The sequence below is a fragment of the Arachis ipaensis genome, chromosome B4 (assembly GCF_059453495.1).
Source record: "Arachis ipaensis isolate K30076 ecotype BB chromosome B4, ASM5945349v1, whole genome shotgun sequence".
Lineage (NCBI taxonomy): Eukaryota > Viridiplantae > Streptophyta > Magnoliopsida > Fabales > Fabaceae > Arachis > Arachis ipaensis.
The window spans coordinates 106,097,553-106,115,286 of NC_142439.1; the positions used below are offsets into that span (position 1 = coordinate 106,097,553).

The following is a 17,734-nucleotide window of genomic DNA, read 5'->3' on the forward strand; positions in this document are numbered from 1 at the left end:
TTGCTTCGATACTAACACTAAGTAGTTCTCAAGTTGAGTCCATTCTTTTTCAGAAGAGTTGTATTTACTCTCCAAATTGAGATCTTGATACAAACTTGATTCGACGCCCTATCGAAGTTTACCAAAATTCAAGTGAAAAATAGTGTTAATAAGCTATTAGATCAACTTAATTGAATTTAATTACTAAAATAACTTGATAATGTAGCATCATCATTTAATTTTGGACAATTCTACTCTTTAAACCTGTTTATAAAGTTGAATTAAACTCACAAATAGTTTTAATCTTAAAACTTTAATATGTAGGTATGATAGAGAAATAATAAAAAATCAATCCAAATTTATTTTATTTAAAATTTATTAATTCTAACAACAACTAATAAATTTTAAATAAAATAAGTTTTAGCTATTTTGATTACTTTTTTATTATTTTTAAATATTATTATTAATATGCGGCTAATTTTTATCTTTATCTTTTGTGTTTAATTTCATTCATTTACATTGTTGCATTGAATGAAATTAATTCATAAATGTACATGACAACCATTATTATCGGTTTAATGATTAGAAAAATAAAAAAGAATATTATTATTAAAATAAGGATATTATCATTTTTTAATGATTATTAATTAATTAGTGACAAAATAAAATTTAGAACTGTACTGTAAAAATAGATTCTCTCCATTTTTTTAATACTTGAGAGAATAAAGTGTGATTTCTCACCTTTAATTCTATAAGAGAGACTAAAAATAAATAGGTTTAATTACTCTGTTGGTCCCTATAGTTTCGCGAAATTTTCAATTAGGTCCCTATACTTTTTTTCCTTTTAATTGGATCCCTATACGTTATTTTTTTTTTAATTTAGTCCCTACCGTGACAAAAACGTCTAAAATAACATAATATTCTCTTAAAAAAATGAATATTCTCTCTTTTAGAATAGCAAAACACTCTTATATTTTTTAAAATTTTAAAAAAACCCTTCTCACTTCCACACTCACATATCCTTATCCCTAACCTCTTCATGGAGCTCTCTCTGAATTCCGCTGTTCGCAATTTATATATAAACCCGAACAATAGGGGCGCGTGAGCTCCACCTCCTCAACGGTCTCACTCTGACACACTCTCCCTCCCTTCGCTTCCTTCTGCAACCTCTCTCTGCGGTTCTTCCCTCACCACACCACTACTCTCTCCTCTTTCTTCTTCTTCTTTTTTCTGTTTCTGTTTCACAGTAATAGGGTTTTAGGATTCATCTTCTTCCCACACATTTCAATGCCGGAAAAGTCCAGGAAGGTACCTTTCACGGAACACGACTCAGCAAAGCTCCTAGAAAGGTATTATTATTTATTTCTTTATTTTGATTATTTTATTTTATATTGTTATTTTAGTGATTTTTGCGGTGAAGTTTGAGCATGATTGGGGATTTTTTTTCATCTGTTTTTATCTAGCAGGTATGACGCAACGACGGTGTTAACTTTGCTTCAAAAACTTGCGCACTATCCTCACGCGAAGATCGATTGGAATGAGTTGGTGAAGAATACATCAACTGAAATTTCCACCGCCAGAGAGTATCAGATGGTGTGGCGCCACTTGGCCTACCGTCATGCCCTTGCTGAAAATCTTGAAGATGGTGCTCAACCTCTGGTTTGTGATTTTAGTTATATTATTTAATTATAAAAGAAAAAAATTTCTTGGGGTCATAAGATGAAATAATAAAGTACATTCACTAACAGTGATCAAGGTGTAACTATGGCAGTGATTATAGTTGAATTTGTCAGGGATATGAATCTATAGTTACCACTTGCAGGAAATAAAAACTTGTCAATGCTTGTGCACATCATGCTAGTTCAGGCCTTCAGGGCCATATATCTTGTTTATGGAGACTATGTAAAATCATGGTATACTAAAGGTCCTGAAGGAAAAAGAAACATTGATGCTCTTCTGCTTGAATCTTAGCTTCTTGTGTTTTCTCCTTAGCCTTGTGTTTTATTGAATGTAGCAGGTCTATTCAAGTTGATTCTTGAATTGAATATAATATGATATAGCAGTTCTAATCAGATTGATCCTTGAATATCATCTTTGACTTCAAAATGGGTCTTTAAAGACCATTTTGAAGTATAATTTGCTTTCAGATAATTTAGCAGTACACACAATGAAAGATGTGGTTGAAAATTTGGAGAAAGCACGGTTAATGTTTGCGATCTTTACTCCTATCTGGTTTGCATTGTGATGCATGCATGATTTGATTACAATGTTCACTTTGATAAGGCATTGTTAGATTATTGTTTCTAGGTTCATGAATCATGACTATGAATTTAAGTTTATTATTTGATTTACTAAATTGGTGATTTTTATACAGGTCTGGAAAAAGTGAGGTTCAGGATGGTTGCATATATTTACTGATGAAATGAAGTCTGCTCTCTCTGCTCTCTCAGAATTCTTCTCAGCTCAAAACTGTCCGTTATCAATGTTATTATTGATCTCTATGCTAGTTCAGGGAGTAGGAGGCTGCAACACAAGAACTGATTTTCAGATTTTAAATTTTAATAACACAAATTACATAGCCTTTTGGTTTTTTATTGTGTATCATGATATGATAAAGACAAAAATTATATTCTATGAATCCACACAAATGTAAAATGTTACATTATCATAATGAATACTTGAAGGATGAAAACTGAATTTTATATATGCTCATTACTATTATTTCTATTTCATTTTATCCATTCTTTTTTTTAGGTTCTTAAGATAAGGTATTTTGAAAGTCAAAAAAAGAAAAAAAATGTATTTTTGGTACAATTTGTATATAAATAAGCAAAAAAATGATAGTGACAAAATAAAATGGATTATAAGAGTACTTTTCATGTCTTAGAATCATTGAATAGGGATTATAGGAATATCTTTCATTGAATATTTATAGTTTTACCGAATTTTCAATTAAGTTCCTATATTTTTTTTCTTTTCAATTAGGTCCCTAAGGGTATAAAAGTAATTTTACAATTCACTAACATTTTTTTTACGTTTAACGTTAATAGGGACTAAATTGAAAAAAAATAACGTATAGGACCCAATTAAAAAGAAAAAAAAATATAGGGACCTAATTGAAAATTTTGCGAAACTATAGGGACCAACAGAGTAATTAAACCAAATAAATATGAGAGAGAGAGTAATAAGGGGTTAGATTTAACATTGGATACCATCCAGTTTTTTTGTCACTGGAGAGGATCCACTCTCCTATACTGTACTGATGAGTTTTGACTTTAGAAATTTTTTTTTTAAGTTTTTTTTAATGCTAGACTTTAGCATGTGACTAATTTTTTTTATATGGAAAAAATATTGGTATTTTTATTTAAAATAAAATTATTTGGTGAAATTACAGGTAGGTGAATTTTACAGGTAAAAAGTCAACACACATGGTACGTGTTGCAATATACAGGGTGTGTATTGAATACGTATTATCACTTTGGTAACATGCAGAATGCGTGTTGAATACGTGTAATCATCCTGACAACACACAAAATGTGTTAAACATTTTTTTATACATTCACAGTACTGTCACTTCAAATATCAATATTCAACCAAAACACCATCTTTATTTCTATATTAAAAATAATTTCTGTTAGCATGTCTTGTTAATTAAAATATCGTGATTGCTAAGGAATTTAATTATCAGTACGTAGTGGAGAATGGATTCTCTCGATTTTTTTAACAATTGAGGAAATAAAATATAATTCCTTACTATTAATTTTATAAGTAATGAAATCAAAAATAAATATAAAAAAATAATAAAAAATTAAAATTACATTTTATACTCTTACTTTTTTTTTTTAATAATTAAAAAGATCTATTCCCATACCTAGTGGGGACTGCGGATGGTTGCAAGCAACTTGGAACCTGCAACAACTATGCAAGTACAGTCAAAAGGAAATTTGTGAGTGAAACGCACCCAAGCGCACATGCACTTTACTGCTTCAGTCAAAAACCTCGTGGCCTTGGGAACACATACATAGAATAATGTTCCAGGGCATAGTTTGAGAGTCATAGTAAATCATATTTTTTTTCATTTTCTTATATTATATTTTTTAATTATTATTAAAGTAAATAAGTAATTTTAGATATAATAAATATATAATTATAAATGATATATATAGATACAATTATAGATTTTTAAATTAAATAAAAATTTTGTATTAGTATATTTTAAATATTATTTATATTATAATACAAGATGCAAATAAACAAATAAATAAAATAAAAAAGAAAAAGAGTAAGCCTCTAACAATTCACAAGCAATAATAAACTACAGCATAGATGTCAGATGTGGAAGAAGAATATGCTTCTCAGTTCTCACCATCACCTTATATATTTTTCTACGCTTATGGTGCCCATGATTTTGTTTTGCCGCCAGCTTTCTTAACCTTAATTAACTAAAGTGAGACATATTAAGATCAGACGTCCATTTGCTAGCTTAATTATTGAAAAAGGACAAGGGAAAAATTGTAGGGACGGAAAACTTGAGATGCAAGAATCAAGTCGTAGAAGTTAGAACTACCTAGACAAATTTTTAAATGTTCTTAGCAAATGAAACTTAATTAAATTAACAAAACCTCGAACAGCTACGTAGGCTTTTCTTTTTATTTAAATAAAATAAATTATTTATTTACTCAAATAAATTGTAATACACGATTTTACCGTTTTAAACGTAGTTGTGTTTTTGCTAGCAAAATAACGAAAACAAAAATTACAATATTTACACTGACAACAAAAACAATACTAAATACTTTTTGCATTTTTGTCCGAAAACAACAATTTTTTTTTTCATATTTTCTCAATCACTGCAAGCAAAATGAACAAAAAAAGAAAAAATATATATCATTGTCAATTAATTTAGGTTCAAATAGGGACAATTTTTTTCCATATGAAAATAATTATGATGTGTAACTCAACGAAATGGACGTATATCAAATATTTGCACTGCTATAGTGTTAATCAAAATCGTAACTTACGTTTTGCTTTTTCATTTTGTTTTTTTATTTTGTTTATGAAACAAATCAAACGCAGGTTGCGTTTTATTACTCCTGTCAGCTTTTTCATTTTTTTTTTTTGTTATTCAAATAAACTAAACGCAAGTTGCGTTTGTGAGATGGGTATTTTTTTTTTTTGAAATACCAAAACACAGGTTGCATTTTAAATGTGCAGAATTTTTTTATTGGAAACTGCAAAACGCAACTTGCGTTTTGTACAGAAAAATAATATTTTAATCGAGAGTCTTGCCTATAAATATGAAACTCAATTCATTCGGACTTGTACCTCACTTCTACTCCCATTTGTCTTTCTTTCATATATTTTATACTTGTGAGTTTTTTTGGCGTTGTGTCAAAAAAATCGGGTTAGGTGAAGTTGAGGTTATGAAAGATATTGCAAATTTGCGAGTGTATTTTAATGGTGAGATTATACCAAATACACACGAAGGAGTGACTTTTGTTTGTGAATATCCGTTTTCATTTGCTATTCCATGCACTATGAGTTTTGTAGAGTTGTAAAGTGGTTTTTTGTGAGAACATACAAAGCTACATTTCCAAAAGAGTGAGCAACATTATTTTATACAGGAATTCCTGTACAAGTATTTGGTGGGTTGATACAGTTTCAAATAACGTCCATCACTGATGAGCATGTATGCAGCAGATGTTCTATATTTATCAACAAATCCGATTTCACGTGCCGATAATAGAGCTGTAGGTTGAGTTTGAACAGCATACGGGACTGAACACGGTTGGCAAGGAGATCAGTGTTGATGAGCTTGGGGGTATAGATTGGGAAGAAGATAACAACGATAGTGAAAAGGAGTTCGAAACCAACTACGAAGTCAATGACGAAAACGATGACGGAGACCTGGCAGGCAATCCGGCGGTGCAAAATGAAGCAAATGCGATTGTAAACTAGCACTCCTTTGGTGTTCTATCTTTTATGCGGACTCTAGATCTCGCAGCCATGCATGCCCGGAATTTTTTAAGTATGTGAATATGGGTATGTTATGGTTATTAATAAAAGTTACCACTACCATTTTTTTATTTGCCTTGACCGACTAACAGTGGTTCGCATGTCATAGGTGAAGGCAATGTTGCGGCAGAAGATGGTCAGTTTAGTGTCGGAATGGAATTTAGTTCTAGAAAGTCAGTGATATCTGCAATCAAAATTTGCACTATCTCTAAAGAAGTTGATTACACTGTGTATGAGTCTGAGCCGCAGACATTCTATGTAAAATGCAAGGGTTATGGTGCAGGGTGCGATTGGCTTATCCGAGCTAGTTTGATTCGAAAGAAAGGTTGTTGGAAGATCAGAAGATACAGTGAAAAACACACGTGCACCATGTGGACGATTTCACAAGATCATGCCAAGTTGGACTCAGATAAAATTGCAGATGCTATTATGTCGTTGGTTGAAGCAGACCCAACAATAAAGGTGAAGTCTATTATTACAGAAGTTCAATCCAGGTTCAACTACACTGTAAGTTACCACAAGGCTTAGTTGGCAAAGCAAAAATCTGTCGCAAAAGTTTTCGGTTATTGGATAGTTTCTTACCAGACTCTGCCAATATGGTTGAAAACAATGACTGCGAAGATGCCAAAGTCTCGTGTTCAAATAAAAACACTCCCCGTCTATCGTGAGAGTGAGGAAGTTCAAGGTGTAAGAGTTCTTCATCGTGTTTTTTTGGAGCTTCTATCTGTGTATTGTAGCATTTAGACAATGCAAGTCATTGGTGCAGGTTGATGGTACACAACTGTACAGAAAATATAAAGGTGCACTTTTAATTCTGGTGGCACAATATGGGAACCAAAATATTATGCCTATTGCATTTTCGATCGTCGATGGTGAGACGGCACACGCGTGGGAGTTTTTCCTAACTAATTTGCGGAGATATGTTGTTACCATTGATGGCGTGGGCATTATTTCTGACCGTCATAACTCCATCGACGCATCAATAGGTCACAGTAACTTGGTCTGTTCAGTGCTACTCTATACACTAGAATGACACTAACAGTGACTTTGTGGAGCACATAAACAAGTTTACGGCTAGATCGTCAGGAACCACCACTGCCATATACGGCCACCATATAAATTACACATCAGTAACCACAAGGCCGATTAGTAAAATTATTATTCTAAATAAACAGCTTAACATAAATTGTTAAAACATACATCGTTGTCTCCCATGTCATCGAGTTGTCGCCTAAAGTGTGTTGTAGACCGTCGTGTATATCTTGTTAGTCGACGCTAATGACTCCATCTAAACAATATTAGAATGGTTGTAATCAGAACAACAACGACAACGACAACGACAACGACAACGACGACAACGACAACGACAACGACAACGACAACGACAACGACAACGACAACAACAACAACAACAATAATAACAACGATAAATAATACCGGCGCGCAAGTGGAACACCAACATTGGTGAGCTAATTGCAAGGAATAGGTGCCAGAAACGGCATACGCTCCCATGCCCAAACAAAAAGCAGAACGAAAGGTTCATCCATCTCTTTACAGTTGTGATGTACGACACAACGATCTATACAGATGTGCCAGACTAGCTGCCCCCAACTGTATAGTGGAATGCAATGGAAATCTTGAAGTAGAGGCAAAAACTTCGAGTTCAAAGAATTAGTCGACTTATCTGAAAATACAACCGTTCCGAGCACGTAGAAAATATGAGCTCGCATGTACCGCTCGATGGACTCTTGCGTGTCACACGGTTCGGTGTCTCTACATCGCCGGACCCATGCAAGATTTATCTTATCCAATATGTGATCGTCCGTACCGGGCAACTGACCAAAACAAGCGAAGTAGTTCTCCACCAAAAACTGGTGACTGCTGTTCGTTTTACCCGTAACGGGATCCCCATTAATCGGGAGGACAAGTATATGTGTCACGTCTTCTAGCGTCACAGTCACTTCGCCAACTAGAAGGTGAAACGTGTGGGTTTCAGGCATCTATCGTTCCACCAAGACACTCAGGAGTGTAAAATGGCCTCTCATTTTGTCTACTCGCGAAACGTGGTGAAACCTAATTAATGCTAGTGCTACTGCAGCTATCTCATTAAAGATTTTTGACGGATCAAGTTTTTTGGGCAACAAATTTCTGATTGCCTGCAAAAAGAAAAATAATAATTATTAATAATATTTGATAACTATAATTAGTGTTAACAATAGCATTAATTAAAACATTAATAATTAGCCACAACAACAACAACAACAACAACAATAACAACAATAATAATAATAGTACCAATAATATTATTAATAAATATTTTTATAATACTTAAAATATTTTTATTAATATATTAACAATCATAAATTATTATTATTATCATAAACAGTATTATAAAAATTAATAATATACTAATCATAATAATAATTACTCATATATATAACAACAACAATAACAACAATAACAATAAAAATAATAATAATTTCATGATTCTTAATCAGAATACTATTCATGATCATAACAAAAATAATTAACAGCCATACTATTTTCTTGTTATTAAAAATAATAATATGCTAATAACATTAATATATTAATAATAATAGTTAATAATATATTAATAATAATAGTTAATAATATATTAAAAATAATAATAAGAATAAAATAATGATAATAATTAATAATAATAAATTATTATTGTTATTATAAACAGTATTATAAAAAATATTTTTATAATATTTAAAATATTTTTATTAATATATTAATAATAATAAATCATTGTTGTTATCATAAACAGTGTTATAAAAATTGAATAATATACTAATCATAATAATAAGTACTCATATATAATAATAATAATAATAATAATAATAATAATAATAATAATAATAAATTAATAATAAAACTAACAGTTAAAACATAAATAAATAAAATACAAATAAATAAAATTATTCATCACAAAAATTTAAAAAAATATTTATCTATTGAGAATAATCTAAGTATTCAATAATATATTTTTGGTAATGTAAAATTACAAACCATTTTTTTCTATAAATTTCACTCTTCACTCACTAAAACTATCTTTTTTATTATTCTTCTTATTCCCTCTCTTGCAATCAAATCCCTCTCTTACAACCCAAAATACTGAAACCCTTTTGAAAGTCAAAAACAACAAACCCTCACTAGTAAAACAAGTACACTTCCCCCAAACTTGCGTTTGCGTTATAAAGATCTCCTTCAACTTTCTCTTTTAACATGTGTCGGACATGTAGTCATACACTATGCCAATCACAACTTGTATTTGAATAGTTTTAAGGTAGTCAACCGGCTGGTCTTATCCGCATGCAGGGGACATGGGATACGTTTTAATATGTGGTTGTCCCTCATGTCAAATCAGTTTGAGTTTTGTAGTTGCCTGTCTTTTTTTTTTTTTTTATCCAAAACGTAAGTTGCGTTTTGTAGATCACTGAACATACAGATCCATATATGTGGATAACACACCATACACCAATATAGTTAAACATCACTATTTTTTACTCCATTAATAAATTAATTTTTGACAAAGAGAATGAAAATGACAATAATTTTTTTTTCCCTTTTTTTTATTATCACTCACAATAGTTGAGAAAATACGGGAAAAAAATTATTTTATTTTCACTAACAAAATAACAAAAATGCAAAAAAAATTCAGTATTGGTTTCGCTATTAGTACTAATGTAAATATTATAATTTTTGTTTTTGTTTTTTTATAACTAAAAATACATTTAAATGCATAAATTAATAAATTTTGTATTTCAATTTAAATTGATAAATAAAAAATTTATTTTATTTAAATAAAAAAAACCCAACTACGTATGACTTATGCAATAATTAATTTGTGGAAAAAAACAGCAGCAATTTGCATTGCGGCGTTAGAATTAATTAGGGTAAAAAACCTATTTAAGCCAAGGGAGGAAAGTTGATACGCAAATCAGCCAAATACGAAACTTATACACCATTCAACCAAAGCAAACTTTAATGTAATTCGAATCAAGTAAATTCGAATTACAATCCTTAATAATTCGAATGGATTAAGCTCGAATTATTCCCAACCATGCTATCCAAGTAATTCGAAACAACTTGCATCGAATTAAAGAAGCATAATTCAAATTATATCAATTCGAATTAGTAGGAAGAGGTTAATGAGAGGAAGTTCGAATCAATTCGATTCGAATTACTCACAACTCGAAACAAATTGTAATTCGGGATGACTTGATTTGAATTACTCAGATTTCGAAAGCAAAGGTAATTCGAAACTAGTTGATTCGAATTACAAGTGAGTGCCCTATATAAGGAGTTCGAACTTAGTTCATTCGAATCAGTTTTCTATTCTCAAACCCCACCAAATCCCAGAGAAAACGACCCAAAACCGGTCCGAGAAAGTCTGGTGCGGCATACTTAGGCGATGGGGGACGATCCGGGAAGGCTGTATCGACTGGATGGAGTCGCTCATATAGCCGGGGTGATCAACGACGAGGTTAGTGGTTTATGATGGTGGTTTATGATATTCGTTTATGTTAGTGGTTTATGAAAGCGGTATTTCAAGTGGTTTATGATAGCGGTTTTGCGTGCGATTTTATTGGCAGTTTATGTTAGTGGTTTGGGTTAGTTCTATTGCATGCAGTTTATGTAAGTGGATTTGCCCGTGGTTTTCGTAAGTGGATTTGCCCGTGGTTTAATGAGTGGTTTTGCCCGTAGTTTTCATAAGTGGATTTGCATGTGGTTTATTTTTTTGATTTTTTGGATGCGGTTTGAGTATGCGGTTTTGCTAGCGGTTTACTACATTTTGCTTTTGCATGTGGAATTTAGAAGCGGTCTATGTTTGCGGGTTTTTTTTTTTTTTTGCAATTTCCGTACTGGACTGATATATCTCCTATTGCATGTGTTATTTGTTACTTGTTTACGTTGTGAGTTTTATTTGTTAGTGGTATTGTAAATCGTTCTAATTATGCGGTCCATGTAATGCGCAGCCCCGGCGTTGCATATCGAGCATGCGGCGGCAACAGAGGATGCGACTGGATGAGAGGTACGTTCCGTACTTGCAGATGGCCGGATTATACCATCTTGCGAGACTGAACGACAGATTGTTCAGATTGGACGAGCCCCTTGTGAGTGCCTTCGTGAAGCGGTGGCGTCCGGAGACGCACACGTTCCACATGCTGTTCGGAGAGTGCACGATCACACTTCAGGACGTTGTGTACCAGTTGGGGTTGCCAGTGGATGAACGTTACGTCAGTGGTTGCCTGACAGACTTCCACGTATATATAGAGGGTGACAAGCCAGCTTGGCAGTGGTTCCATGAGTTGCTCGGTGTGTTACCTCCCGCGAACCAGATACAGAAGTTCGCAGTGAACTATACCTGGTTCCAGGAGACTTTTGGAGAGTGCCCTGAGGAGGCAGATGAGGAGACGGTGAGGCGCTTTACCCGTGCCTATATCATGATGTTATTGGGCACCCAGCTGTTTGACGACAAGTCAGGCAATCGTATACACATCAGATGGTTACCGTTTGTGGCTAGGCTTGAGGAGATGGGTGGCTATAGCTGGCGGTCGGCGACACTAGCATGGTTGTACCGGTGCATATGCTGAGTGGCCAACAGACATGTCGTGAAGTTAGTTGGGCTGTTACAGTTACTTCAGTCTTGGATCTTTTAGCGTTTTCCTGGTTTTAGGCCTGCTGGGTATGATGCGTTTAGCTGGCCCCTTGCCTCGAGGTACCACTATCGTATTCTACTATTTATCTTTATTTTATTTATTTTCGATTTCGCATGCAATTTTATGCCTTTTAGAATCATTCATGAATGCAGTACCATGTTTAATTTCCTACGCAGGTGGTCAGGTTACAACACCGGATCGAGTTTTTCTCTTAATCGATCCTTTGTGGTGAACCAACACTAGAAAACTATCCTAACTAGCCATCTGACCCCTCTATTGAGAGCAACTCACGTACACATCATATATATAGGGCTCTGCTTCACAGTAATTCGAATCATATGAATTCGAATTAGCCTTAATTAGCAACCTATAGTAATTCGAATCAATAAGATTCGAACTCCCTCCTTATGCATGTGATGCTAGTAATTCGAATTGAGTTAATTCGAACTATGCTTCTTTAATTCGATGCATATTGATTCGAATTACTTTGGCACGTTACTAGGGAATAATTCGAGTTATATCAATTCGAATTACATACAAATCTAATTCGAATTGTATTGATTCGAATTACATTAATTTATTCTTTAGTGGATTGATGTATCAGAATTTCGTTTGGCTTATTTGGGTAATTTTAAATTCCCCTTAACGTATATACGTTTTTTACCCAATTAATTACTACACGCCCAAAGATTACTACTTGTTCTTATTTTTAGCATCCAAAGCAACACAAAGATATGGGTGGATTGGAAATGAATTTTTTTAATTTTTTTATTTGAAAAATTAAAATGTAATTTTCTTATCATATATTTATAGGTGAGATTAAAAAATATAAAAAAATATTAAAAATTAAAAATTATATTTTATATTTTCAAATAAAAAAAAATTGAAATGATTTATTCTCTGGGTGAATTGATAATGTAAGGTCCATTTGTATGGCTCTAACCTAGCTTGGACTAATTACACTGCCGTAATTAAAGGTCTAGATCATTTCTCGAAGCGTAATAGTAATATCTCCAATATATATTCTATTAGTTTGGCGTGTCCTACTCTTTTTTCATACTCTATTTATTAGTGTAAAATAATTTTGTGTGTATTATTATATTAGTAGAAGATAATTAATTTTAAAATTTATTATTTAAAAATGATTTATTTAAATATAAAACTATTTAAATAAGTATATAAAAAATATAAAAATTAAACATTTAGAAGATACTTATAGGTTTTCTAGATAAAAATAAAAGAGAAGATAATATAGTATCAAAGAGCAATCATTATGCCCATTTAAAACCAAATCATATTTGCTGCAATTAGTGATTTTAACCGAATGATGATCTTCATAATGCATATTGTCTTTCAGTAAGGGCCCTACGACCTTAACACAAAGAAAACCAAAAGGACCCAATACACAAGAGATTCATGCTGTATAATGGGAGAGGTCGGTTGAGGATGGTGAATACGACTGATGAAACTTTATTTTAACATTAAAAAAATATATATATATTATACCCATAGCTAGAAAAGCTACTAAATGTGTGTATAAAGCAAATAAGGACATAGTGGGGAAAAAGGAATAATTTTAGCTAGCTTAAGATTCACTCAATGAGTACTCCAAATTCCATATAAGATCAAATTGCTGGAATGATGAGTTCGAATTTGAGGATGTACAAAAATCGAATTTGTGCGTTAATTTATTTTATTTTTATCGTAAAACAAATTGATAGGTTAGATTTGTAAATAAAAAAAATTAATTTGAAATTAAAAAATATGCGAATCAGATTTATAAAATTTAAAAAACTACGTATCCTCCGATTTCATATGAACAAAAATTGACATTTCAATTTCTTCAACTGCGACGTCCATAGTTGAATGAAATACATCAACCTCCAGCAACAACGCAAAACATAACTCTCTCTTTAATATTAAGGAATGCTCCTATAAAGACGCAGAAAACATCTTTTTTTAAAGATATTTTTTAATAATTAAAATTTAATACATATAATCACTTAAATTATGTTATTTTTGTCAAAATTATGCCAGACAAATTAATTTAATCGAAAAATAATGAATCAAATTTTGAATCCGTCTAAATTAATATTATTTTTTATAAAAAATGACTATAATACTCCTATTATATAAAATGACTAAAATACTCTTATTATATATATTAATTTTGAGAATTCTAAATTTAGCTCTTTTCTTCTCTATCGTTATAAGGTTAAATTTTAAAATTTTCAAAATTAATATATATAATAGGGATATTTAAGTTGTGTTTTATAATAAGAATATTGTAGTAATTTTTTATAAAGAATATTAATTTATACCGGTTTAAAATTTAACTTATTAATTTTTTTGCTAAACTGATTTGTCTAGTCTAATTTTAATAAAAATAATACAATTTAATTAATTATATGTGTTAAATTTTAATTTTTAAAAAATATCTTTAAAAAAAAGATGTTTTTGACATCTTTATTTAAATGGCTCCCTTAATATTAAAATTAAAAAGTGTTCCTTTTGTTTCTCAGTGAAATTTTTTTAGATTTTTTTACTTAAAATAAAACCATGATTATTGCTTGTATAGTGAGAATTGTGGGTGTTTGTAATTGAAGTGTTTAACATCAAAATCGTGGTTCATAATAACTTTTTTTTTTCAAACCAAAATCACATTTTTTAATCACAATTTACGCTATCCAATTACATTTTATAAATCGTAGTTCTTAATCGCCATTCACACAAGCAGCCATAAACCATAGTTTTGTTCAACGATTTGCATATGAGTTTTATATATCAAATTCGTGGTTTTATTCTATACGAGAAGTCTCTGGTACGGGTTGTAAGATGGATGAGGACTTGCGAGTCGAAGCGGACGCCAAATTATCTGACTGGAGCAATGAGGGTGGGTACCTGTAAAGACACTTCGACGCTCAAGTCAAAATGAATCTAAGAGATATAAGGTGTGAGGAATGAGTGACTACTTGAGGGGGCTTCTGGCTCCCCTTTATATAGTTAGTTGTAGTTATCTCATCTGATCTTATATATCTAGCTAAGATAAGGGAGGTATTCGAATTCGAATGTTGGTTAGAGATTGTAGGGCCGGTTTAGGCGTCATCATCTTATCTTATCTGGTTAAGATAAGGGAGGTATTTGAATTCAAATATTGAGTCAGGATATTGGAAGTTATTGATCTGTCTTTGGGCCGTGAGGATGACCTAATCTTAGGATTGTCGAGTTCGGTGACCGTTTCAAGGATGGATCAGGAGATCGGGTCCGGAACAGTTGCCCCTGGAGCATGAGAGCTTGCTTGCTTGGTCTCAATGCTGAGTTGTTGGGGATCCTAGTTCTCTGTAGTTTGGGAGACTGTGAGGAGCCTGGAAAGGACGTGACGTTCTCCTGCGCCAATTGGTGGGATGTTGGTGAGTTCTGCTTTCTGCGAGTTGGAAAATCATTAGCTTAGACCTTAACGCCGCTTTTGTTGACGAGTTTGGTTTTCTATTATCTGGATGTTGTGAAGGGCCTGGAAAGTGCGTGACCTCATCCTGCGCCGATTGACGGGATGTTGATGAGTTTGGCTTTCCGCGAGTTAGAAGACCGTCAGCTCATGCTTGCTTTGTGTGGCCTTTTTGGGCCGTTATTGTGAACTTAGTTTAAGCCTCTTGGTGGGCCGATTTCAATACTTTGCTTATTGAGTTTATTTGGATATCCGTTTTGTTGGCCTCGGTGGTGACCGGTTTCTAGGGGTAGCCGTTTAACTTATTTGGATATCTGCTTTGTTGGCTTCGCGGGTGATCGATCCTCGGGTCACCATTTTTTGTTATTTAGATATCCGTTTTGTTATTTGAATATCTGTTTTGTTGGCTTCAGGTTTATCGATCCTGGGGTATCCGTTTACTTATTTGGATTTTCGATCCGTTTATTTATTTGGATATCCGTTTTGTTGGCCTGGGGGTGATCGATCCCCGAGTAGCCCTTTACTTATTTGGATATTCATTTTGTTATTTGGACATCTGTTTTGTTGGCCTCGGGTGATCGATCCCCAGGGCACCGCTTTTTTTTATTTGGATATCTATTTTATTATTTGGATATCTGTTTCATTGGCCCCGGGCTAATTAATCCCTAGGACGCTTTCGGTAGTGGGTTGCTACGAGGTGTCGTGTTGCCGTGCTTCCGTTTGTTGGCGGCCACGACTTGGCTTACCTCTTCGTCATTTATATATTTCCTCGTGACACTTTGGATTTCGTGCATAGTCCAGACTGGCTTGGTGGTGAGGTGCTTTCGGAAGTCTACATCCATGAGTCCATTGGTTAGACAGAGACCAACTACCAAGTCCGTGTGTCCATCGATCGTTAGGCACTCATCGTTGAATCTGTCGAGGTATTTCCTCATGGATTCGTCTTGTCTTTGGGTAATTCCGAGTAGGTTGATCAGGTGCTTTGCTTTGGTGATCCTGGCAGTGAACTGGTCCATAAACTTTCTAGAGACGACGTCAAAGCTGGCTATGGAACCATTCGGGAGGCCGTTGAACCATTTGATTGCATAGCCGGCTAAGATTATCGGAAAGGCCCTGCATCGGACCACATCGGCGGCTCCTTCCAAGTTCATCCTTGCCTCGAAGGCTGTTAGGTGTTCCTGGGGTTCCTTGGTTCTGTCATACTTCATGTCGATGGGTTTGTCAAAACCTTTAGGGAGTTTGGCCTTTAGGATTTTCTCGGTAAATGGGGTAGCTCCTGTTATTTCGTGCTCGTTTCTTGTTTGCTTGGCCTCCCAACTGTGCCTTCAGTCATCCTCATTGTGTGGGTGCTCCAAATCTCTGGATTCACTCCGATCGTGCCGTTTCCTGTGTCGTTCTTCGGGTGACCATTCTTGTCTGGCCTTTCGATGCGACCGGGTTCTAGAGGTTTCTTGGCTTGCATGTTCGGAATGGTATCGTTCTTTGGAAGTAACTTAGCCCTCGAGGTTTTGCACTTTAAGGCATGGCTCTTGGATTATCTGGTTGCTTTCTCTCCTAGGCCGTCGGGCACTCGAGCTTCAGTGGGCGGCCGTTTGTCCTCCTTTGGTTGCTGCTAGACCGGGGTTGGTTGGCAGTGCACAGTGCTTGTTATCCTCCCGTGGATGGAAGGAATGCTATCTCAGAGTTTGGGTGTTTGGCTTTGCGGGTTTGAGGAAGAGCTTGAAGAGTTCAGGAGAATAGGCGACCACGATGGGCATGGAGCCAAAGTAGAGGGAGAATATAGGGCCATGGCGCTTGGAGAGACGGATGAGAGAGTGGTGGATGAGAGTGTCCAAGAGGGGGAGGTTTCCCACTAAAGGGAGGCGGGGCTTTGAGTTTCGCCGTTGGGGTAGGGCGAAGGTATACAAAGAATCTTATCACTAAGAATGTGATTACAAGTTGAAGAGACATTGTTCCTTTTTCCTCTCAATTACAAGCAAGAAATAAAGTGAGTGAGTTTGGGGGTTACTCCTCGAGCTTCTCCATCATGCCGCCACGACTTGGTAGTCCCCACAGACGGCGCCAATGTACAAGAAGTCTCTGGTACGGGTTATGAGATGGATTGGGGACTTGCGAGTCTAGGCGAACACCGGATTATCTAACTGGAGCAATGTGGGTGGGTACCTGCAAAGATACTCCGATGCTCAAGTCAGAATGGATCTAAGAGATATAAGGTGTGAGGAATGAGTGAGTACCTGAGGGGACTTCTGGCTCTCCTTTATATAGCTAGTGGTAGTTATCTCATCTTATCTTATCTAGCTAAGATAAGGGAGTTATTCGAATTCGAATGTTAGTTAGAGATTATAGGGCCAGTTTGGACTGCCATCATCTTATTTTATCTGGCTAAGATAAGGGAGATATTTGAATTCAAATGTTGGATCAAGATATTGGAAGTTATTAGTCCGTCTTTGGGCCGTGAAAATGACCCAATCTTAAAATTGCCGAGTTCGGTGACAGTTCCGAAGATGAATCAAAAAATCAAATCTGGAACATATTCCATGATTTATATAATAATAAAAGTGGACAATGCCAGAGATGGTGGTCCGATCGTAGCTGCAACAAAGGAAAA

General features: G+C 34.2%; 2 protein-coding genes and 1 long non-coding RNA gene across 4 annotated transcripts; 2 read left to right on the forward strand and 1 right to left on the reverse strand.

Annotated features, from left to right (window-relative positions):
* Positions 1 to 751: 751 nt before the first annotated feature.
* LOC148568669 (uncharacterized) lies at positions 752 to 2,700 on the forward strand. Of its 2 annotated transcripts, none has more exons than XR_015881073.1 (3): positions 752 to 1,328; positions 1,443 to 1,638; positions 2,354 to 2,700. It is a non-coding gene; the product is annotated as an uncharacterized LOC148568669 (long non-coding RNA). The 2 variants fall into 2 exon arrangements; XR_015881074.1 differs by having other exon boundaries at positions 1,446 to 1,638.
* A 3,317-nt stretch (positions 2,701 to 6,017) lies between these two features.
* Positions 6,018 to 7,428, forward strand: LOC107636717 (uncharacterized). Its single transcript, XM_016340211.1, has 5 exons — positions 6,018 to 6,021; positions 6,104 to 6,501; positions 6,580 to 6,681; positions 6,761 to 6,994; positions 7,312 to 7,428. The coding sequence occupies exons 1-5, from the start codon at positions 6,018 to 6,020 to the stop codon at positions 7,426 to 7,428; spliced, it is 855 nt and encodes a 284-aa protein (XP_016195697.1).
* An 8,363-nt stretch (positions 7,429 to 15,791) lies between these two features.
* Positions 15,792 to 16,334, reverse strand: LOC107636715 (uncharacterized). Its single transcript, XM_016340208.1, has one exon. The coding sequence runs from the start codon at positions 16,332 to 16,334 to the stop codon at positions 15,792 to 15,794; it is 543 nt and encodes a 180-aa protein (XP_016195694.1).
* Positions 16,335 to 17,734: the final 1,400 nt, after the last annotated feature.